General features: G+C 47.0%; 1 protein-coding gene across 1 annotated transcript; it reads left to right on the top strand.

Moving 5' to 3' along the window:
• The first annotated feature begins 437 nt into the window (after window positions 1-437).
• On the top strand, window positions 438-2,580 carry LOC135481493 (nephrin-like). The gene is made up of 3 exons (XM_064761311.1): window positions 438-747; window positions 1,659-1,955; window positions 2,567-2,580. The coding sequence occupies exons 1-3, from the start codon at window positions 438-440 to the stop codon at window positions 2,578-2,580; spliced, it is 621 nt and encodes a 206-aa protein (XP_064617381.1).
• Window positions 2,581-8,618: the final 6,038 nt, after the last annotated feature.

The raw sequence follows: 8,618 nt of genomic DNA, 5'->3' as shown, positions 1-8,618 counted from the left end.
GGCAGAGAGGTCATCGTCCAGATGCAAATCATTTATGCCCATTATGGCTAGAGTATACACAGAATTCAAGGCTTCTCGAGATTGTGTTTTGGAACTAAAGGTGCTGCAGGCATAGCTGTCTCACACTAAGCATACTCAAGCGATCAATCCAGTCTTGCGTCGTTTTCCGCAAGAGAGCAGAGGGCGATAGGTTTATTGCAATTTGACCCCAAGTAAGGGTGTGCTTTTTGAATCTGTGGAATGGTATTTCCCTCTTTGTCTAGACATCAACACCTTGTCAATAAAGAGTGGTTTTGTTTCAGACAACTGAAAAGATGACAGACTTTGACTTAGTTCAAACTTCCTGAATTTGACAATTTGCCTTTATGAATATTTTCCGAATGTCACCAATCAATTCGAGGATTAAGAAAAATGCGTAATATTTCATGTTCTCAGTAATGGTAACTGAAGTGACCGTGACAAACCCTCCAGATGCAGTGCTAGCCGGTAAACCCACCAACTTAACCTGTGTGACCTCAGCTAGTAAGCCCCAGGCCTGCATAAGGGCGTACATACGGAGACCCGGTAATGTCCGGGAGCTAGACTCGCGTGCCTGTAACCAAGACTCCAGCAAGGTACAGACCAAAACCCGGACAATGACGCTTACAACTAGAGCCGAGGAGAACGGAGCTGAGCTGTACTGTAACGCCTCCAACAGTGTGACGGATCAGCCTGTACGCTCACAAGTCTACACACTCAATGTACAGTGTAAGTATTCACTTGAATAGCAATCATATTGTACATATTATGTTAGTAGTCATATATATAGAGAACCAGCTGTTCAATGCATCGGTACAATTTCGATGTATAGCAAACATGTATGTTGTCTGCTGGCTAATAATATTTGAGACCAAGGTTTGCTGGCCTCAAATAAATCATCATACCCAGGTGAGCTGGATCAACCCATGTAAAGACATTGCTTAAGTATGATCACTTTTCCGGAAAATCCATAAGAACAGTTGTAACGGAACCACCTCCTAAGGATCAATTTTTACCAGGGTCCAGGGATCCGTCTTTGGGAAAAGGCTGCGTTGTAGTAAAACGAGTGTCCTGATATGTGTTAATGCAGCTACACGTATTGTGAACCGAAGGCAAATTTCTTTTTCCTTCTGTTTGTTGGGGAACTTTGCCCTGTTTAACAATGATGTTCGAATGTTCAAAATTATCTCTCTACTAATATTATAGTGTTTATTTAGAAGGAGCAGGCGCCACTTTTGCTGATATCAATCATGCATTTCTTATATACTAATATGTATTACATGCATGTTAAGCAGGTTCGTTGTGCAGTGTAACAACACAACATATATATCAAAAACTTCTGAACAATAACCAGAAACATGGAGATCAGCGATGTTAGAAGCAACTAGTATATTTCGGGTTTCCTTCGACCTCTAACGATATGACAAACCACTTTACTCGATATACAAACTGTGTTTTCTGTAACTCAAATGACAAGCGTAATACTAGATATACGCAGTTTGCAACAGATGAGTTTCCGTACAATCCACACCTTTTCAATATATAGTAACCTTACTAATTCAGCTCATACACTTAATCCATCAGCACAACTAATGAATTTGTATGTGTGTCAAATATACAATGGTATATATTTCGCATAGATCCTCCACAGAGTGGCGTCCGCCTGTCAGGTTATGGTAACAACACAGCCGTCGAATCTGGACAAAAACTGACCTTGACCTGTCAGGTGGGAAAGGGGAATCCCAAACCAGCACTGTCCTGGTCATCAGAGTGTGGCCAGAAAAACACAGTCCCTGGTAACGATGGAAGTCAGCAGATCAGTATCAGTATAACCGTCAGTCCGTCCCTGAACCGGAAGACGTGTGTGTGTAAGGGGAGTCAAAACGGGACGTTGTCAAGATGGACGGAGCAGAAAAGCATAACATTTAATGTGTTGTGTAGGTTTAGACATTTTTACCTTTTAGTCTTTTGTTCGTCGAACAGTTTTATACTCCTTTAAATCTATAGCACTGTGTAATGTTCAACACATACAGTAAACGTAAGTATGTATATATTCGTGTATCTGTGTAGACCTTATGTACATTTATTTATTTGACTGGAGTTTTACGCTGCACTCAAGAATATTTTATTTATATGACGGTGGCTAGCATTCCAGTGGGAGACAGGCCCCGGTGCAGGCCCACGACCATCCAAGGGTTCCTGGCCGATCTCCTCAGAGTTTGAGTGACATCACCGTTTTAGGATAGCAAAACTATCAAATCACGTCACAGATGTATGAATTACTTTTCGTAACAGTATACAGTCTAGGTATATACCATATACGTTTATGTACGTATAGACACTGGTGACAGAGCCCCACACACTCACTCACTCACTCGTGGCGGTGTTAAAAATATCGTGAAATAATTTTCCAACACCATAGAACATCTCATACTTTCATCGTCCGTTCTAGAATAACACAAAAGTATATACATGTAGTCAGAGATAAAATAACAGAAATTATGTCCACATAATATTATTACTTTATTATTACATTGTCATACAACAGTGCAAGAAGAGTAAATCGTCGTAGATTTTACACATCTCCTTTGTAGCTGATTCTCCTTTGACATAGACCTCGTATCTACGTGTACTAGTGCGCGGGCATTTGTATTACGTTTGGACACGATAAGGCTTCCCATGCTGGTACGTCTTTTCAGGTGCACAGTTTCCCTTAATGTGCAAAAGACCTGGTTAAATTCTGAATTCAGAAGCAATCGGTTTTTCTGTTTTTTCCAAATTTTATATGTTTTAGACTTGGTCATTTTTTTATTCCGGAAATATGTTATCTTGTTATCACGATATCTAAAAAGATAAACCTGAGAGCTTCCCCATGAACATGATATTCAACGTTTAATCCCAATGGATTAAAACGCTGAACATCATGTTGTTGTTTTTTTCGTCGTTTTCCTTCAGTGTGCAGAATTGGTATTTAGTCTTTCTACTTTACCAAAAATGGTGTATAGATTTGTTATGAACTCGGAACCCGTTCTGATTTCTCTTTCTTTCTACCGGGCAACAAATTAGGCATGTTAGAAATTCTCCACTGTATGCTTACTATATAAGGATTGAGACTTTCTTGTTTGTCCGATTGGAAAGTTCACGCTGGGGGTACTGGCAGGGAGGTCCACAGTAATGTATATATGCTGTATTTGTGTTTCACAATATTTTATTACACATAAAGACATTTGGCGTGTACATTTAGGCCGTTACAATCATGGGATTACATTTATATCGTATTATGTCCAAATTTCGATTAATTCTGTCAAGATAACTGTTATATTTAAAACCTTTACTGGAAAAATGAAGCATACAGGCACCATGTTTTGTGGTATTTGTGTTTCTATTTACCGGAATGTATGTCCTGTTTGTTCCTGTATATAGTCGGACCTGACATCGTACAGCTCCGGGCAGATTCCGGACAATCGGGAACCACACTCACAGTCACAGAAAACAGCACCGTGACATTTACATGTAACACTAGTGAGTCCAGTCCAGCTGCCGCTCTCTCCTGGTACAACAACAGCAGGGCTATATCAACAGCAGAGATATCAAAAGTGAATTCGCAGCCAGGGTCCAATCACGGGTACCTGACCACACAGTGTTATACGGTGAGGGGTGATCGTTATCAGGATGGTGATGTCATCAGATGTGAAGCTCGGAGAAGTGGTCATCTAAGAAGTAAACGTGTATCTTCCAACTTTACATTGAATCTCATGTGTAAGTCTTTCCTGATTATGACTGCAGCTTTAATGTGAACAGTAGCAGTAGTATACAGAGTATAGGTTCTGGGCCACCCTCCATTTAGCAAATGGAGGCCCCCAGACCCCTCTCGAGAAAAGACATAAACATAGGGAAGGAGGGTTCTGGCACACCCTCCCCTTGGTAAATATAGGCCCCCAGCCCCATCTGGGGTAGTATTAGACATACCCATCGCACCAGGTATACTTCGATAAATACAACAACATGCCAAAGGGTCGCAATAATTGCCAGTGGCTTCTCACCGGTTCCACGGAGCTCTGTGGTAAGAGTTGTCCGTGGGAGTACTGCGGGGGTCCTGGCACCCAGCCATGTATTAGCTGTAGCCGGGGAGTTAAAAACCGATTTCGGCTTTGCGTGGCCTGCGGATATAATAATGTCCAGACGTGTGAAAGGCAGCGGAGGCGGAAGGCTTTCTTGGACGAGTTCAAACGGCTGGCGGGTATCGAAATTTCCTATTAGAGAATCAGTGTCAATAGGTATAACGATGATGTTGGTATAACAGCGCGTACAATGAAACATCATCAAAAAGCACGAGCACTACGGGAGAAGTTTGAGACGCTCCTAGGTGTGCGGCCCAAGTACCCACGGTCCCGCATTGCCTTGGAAGAACTGCAGCTGATCCTCGACAGGTAGAAAACGGCTGTGGCTGAGTTGAAGCGGCTGCAAGACAGCAAGAACTCCCGAAGTAACGAGGAGTTGAAGCAAGACGTCAAGAACCCCCTCAGTAACGAGGTGTTGAAGCAAGACGACAAGAACCTCCTCAGTAACGAGGAGTTGGATGAATTGCTAGGCGAAAAGAAACTAGAATTTATTAACACCGGCAGGGTTATAAGGAATCTCCTCCGGGTCTGGCAGATGTACGTGCCCGAAGGTGTTTGGACGGACCCAGTAGCCTTCTTAGAAGAAATTCGAGCCATTATTCGCCAGAAGCTAGAAGAAGAGATCCTGGCACTCAACGGGGTTAAGTTCCAACTAGGCCTCAGGGTTCAGTTGCAAAAGGGCAACGCCGATGGCAGTGAAGAGTATACCAGCCCAGTAGATAGGGCCTTCCCCACTATCCAGGAGGTGCTGGAAAATTGGACACAGCGAGAGTCAGGGTGGGTTGTCAATAGCGTGCAAACACTCTGGCTTGAGATTGCAAGGCATCAACCGCTGAGAGGTGGGTCCTACATCCCCCTACCTGCAGCTGTGACTAACAAGAAAGCAATCATCAATGTGAAGAACAAAGACGACAACTGCTTCCCATGGGCACTCCGGTCTGCCTTATTTTCAGCCGCCGGGCATCCTCAGAGACCAACAAAGTATCCCATCAATGATGGTCTTGACTTTGGGGGGATCGACACCCCCACGCCTATCTCTCAGATCCCTAAAATGGAGGAAAAGAACGACCTCACCATCAACGTGTTCGGGTCGAACAAGGGTGTGATCGTGCATCGTCTCAGCAAGCAACCCGGCGACACGCCCCGAATAAATCTGCTGCTGATTGGGAAAGCAGGCAAATTCCATTATACATGGATAAAAGATATCAACCCTCTCCTGTTCCAAGAAAGTAAGGCGCCAAATCGCAAAAACTTCTGCGAGCGCTGCCTACACGGCTACACAAGGGAGGACCTGCTCGAGGCGCATAAACCCGAATGCCGAGGGATTGGCCAGACGGCGGTGAGGGTGGAAATGCCCCAGGAGGGGGAAAACAAGTTCACCTTTCAGAACCACCACAAACAGCTACCGGCTACCTTCAGCTACCTACATATATGCCGACTTCGAGGGTCTGACCAAAAAGGCCTGCACTACCGGAACCTACAGCTGTATCTATCTCTGGGAATGCACCTGACAAAGGTTCACCAGGCCCTGAGATTCACCCAGAGCCCTTGGATGGAACCCTATATCAGGATGAACACCGAGCTCCGAAAAACAGCCGCGAGTAAATTCGAGAAGGACCTGTACAAGGTAATGAACAAATCGGTCTTCGAAAAAACCATGGAGAATCGTTGGAAGCCTGTGGACGTCAAGCTGGTACGCTCTGGAGAAGACGACAAGATCCGACGCTTGATAGCCAGCTCGAACTTCGCACGGGCAAACATATTTGATGATGACCTCGCAGCGATTCAGATGCACAAGACCCGTCTAGTCCTAAACCGACCTATCTACGTGGGCATGAGCATGCTAGATCTCTCAAAACACCTGATGTACGACTTCTACTACAACCACATGAAGGCCCAGTAGGGAGAGCGCTGCCAGCTCCTCTATACTGACACGGATAGTCTGCTACTCGAGAGTCAGACTGAGGATGTTTATAGGGATATGGCTGAGAATGCAAACCTGTACGACACCTCAGATTACCCACAAGACCACCCCCTGCAGAGCGTAGCAAATATGAAGTTCTTGGGGAAAATGAAGGACGAGTGCGCAGGGCGGCCGATCGCCGAATACATTGATCTGCGCCCCAAGATGTACTCCATTCTGGAGGAAGGTGGAGCCAACATTAAGAAGACCAAGGTCGTGAAAATGGAAGTTGTGGAAAAGCGCATCCGCCATAAGCACTACAAAGAGGCCCTCTTCGAGAAAAAGATCTTCCGAGACGGTATGGACGTGCTGCGATCAGAGCGCCACCATATCTCTGGGCAGCACCTGAATAAGGTCTCGCTGTCCCCCTTCGATAGTAAGCGCTGGATCGCCGAAGATGGTGTCCACACCTGGGCTTATGGCTATGCGCCTCCTTGACGGTAGAATGGGACATCAATGAACTACCGTAGGACCCCATCCGGGGGAAGCTGAGTATCGGGAGGCACTATAAGCAACTCCTCACGAACGAATTCCCGTCGCGGGCCATCCGACGTATCGTCTAGATAATACAGCACGGGTTCATTAGGCTTTGTGACAGAGCGCCTAAGCCGATATATGTCTAGAGACCAGACAGGATCAGTCGCGCGACGGCGGCCGCCCTCCAGCTCTCCAGGCTGATAGAGATAACGAACGCCAACACCCTCGGGGATCTTCCGCTCATTAAGTCCAACGGGACGACCTGGAACCGCCGAGGAAGGCTTATGGGGCACCCCTTTTGCCTTGATGGCGTCTTGCGGCTTTTTACCGATCAGTTTTGTTGTCTCGTTATTCAGAGCGGCCACAACAGAGGGCAGCCGAGCCACCCATTAGGTAGACCGATGTGCGGGAGGGAGGTGCATCTCCTGGGCGTACTGATGTCCAAAGAGCCGCTCAGCCAGAGTACGGTTGAAACGCTCCACTATGCCTTGTCTCGGTGGATATCCACGCGGCCTCGGCGGACTGTGACATCGTGTTTGGCCAGCAGTTGGCTCACCGCACCCATAAACTCGAACCCAGGGTCAACTTGGAGAAGCTTCGGCCATCGAAGGGATCCCCGCTTGTAAATGCGAGAGAGAGAGCATCAGCGACTTCTTTGGAATCTTTAGTAACCAGAGGTTCCGCCTCCTTGTAGCGAGAAGCGACATCAACAACTGTCAGCGCGTACTTATACAGCTTCCGGCCTCGCCGATCATGTGGTAGAAATAGAAGATCGGCTTGGTGGATGTTATTCGGCGTGGAAACATCGAACATAGGCCTCGGTATTTTTCGGGGATGAGGCAGGTATATCTGCCAGATAGCCTGCTTTTTCAGCCAGGCCCGGACCACATCTTCGGAGACTTTAGCCGCAGTGGCAAGTTTCTGCATGGCCGCGTGACCCTTCCAGTACCCACGAGGGCTGTAGTAGATATTTGCCAGGCGGACAGACACTTTACTAGCCATGTCATCAAGGTATTCTAGTAGCCCTCTAACAGATTTGCGACGAAAAAGATTGTCGCGCGCACCTCAGATCGTGCCTGGCGAGGAGCTCGATGGCGGCACAGTCAGTTCGGATTACTTGGTGAGTTTTGCGATTCCGTAACTCACACCCCCAACCACACACATTCCCAGGATGACGAAGGTTATCTCGCGGTTTTTTTTGATCTTCACTAGGCACATAGAAATCGGAGAGCTGTGGCTCTGTGCCCAGCAGCGCGTCGCGTGTAAGAGTTTTGCCCGTGACCCTAGAATACTCGCGGATTGCAGCGTCGACATCCCGGAACGTATGGACAGCGTGTCCCTGGCGGCGGAGTTCATCGTTGATCCAGTCCAAGCGCTCAGTGCGCTTTCGGGCCCATTTTTGCTGGGCGGCTTGGAGCTGCTCTACAAGGCGGTCATGGCGCCTAAGCTCTTCGTAAACACCGGAACTCCTCAGTATTGAAAACATATAGCCGCTCCCACTGAAGACCAAAGCGTTTACGAGGGCGCCGCCCAACATCATTGCGATGGAGGCCATTACTACTTGATTATATTGGGAGGAAGGAGCCCTTGTTTAATTAGCAGGTCCTTTGAAAACATGGCCAGGCCTACATCTGCAATGACCATGCCAACGTCACGGAATGTTAAGTCCAGCTTCGGGAGGGCTCCTTTCAGGAACATCTGGCCGAGACGAGCGTACCCAGTAGCCAGGAGAGAGACCACAGCGGCGTGGTAGACCGCGTTGACTAGCACTTTTCCGTCACCGGGTAGAGTAGACATGCTGCTCTATATAGAAAGGGTAGCGAAGTATATTCAAAATGGAGATTCTTTTCTTGCTGCGCTGCATGCGGCGTAATATCTGCACCTCGTAGCAACACTAGCAATGTAAGGCTGCCAACGCCTAATAATGCCAGGGGCACCCTCCAGCCGGGTGCCTTCGTAGAATCCGGTTCCTTCGTACAATCCGGTTCCTTCGTAGAATCCGGTTCCTTCGGCTCTTTCTTTGTGGAATCAGTAAGCAA

Source organism: Liolophura sinensis, unplaced genomic scaffold (assembly GCF_032854445.1).
Source record: "Liolophura sinensis isolate JHLJ2023 unplaced genomic scaffold, CUHK_Ljap_v2 scaffold_172, whole genome shotgun sequence".
NCBI lineage: Eukaryota > Metazoa > Mollusca > Polyplacophora > Chitonida > Chitonidae > Liolophura > Liolophura sinensis.
The sequence above is the reverse complement of the archived record's forward strand: the minus strand, read 5'-3'. Positions and strand labels throughout refer to the sequence as shown.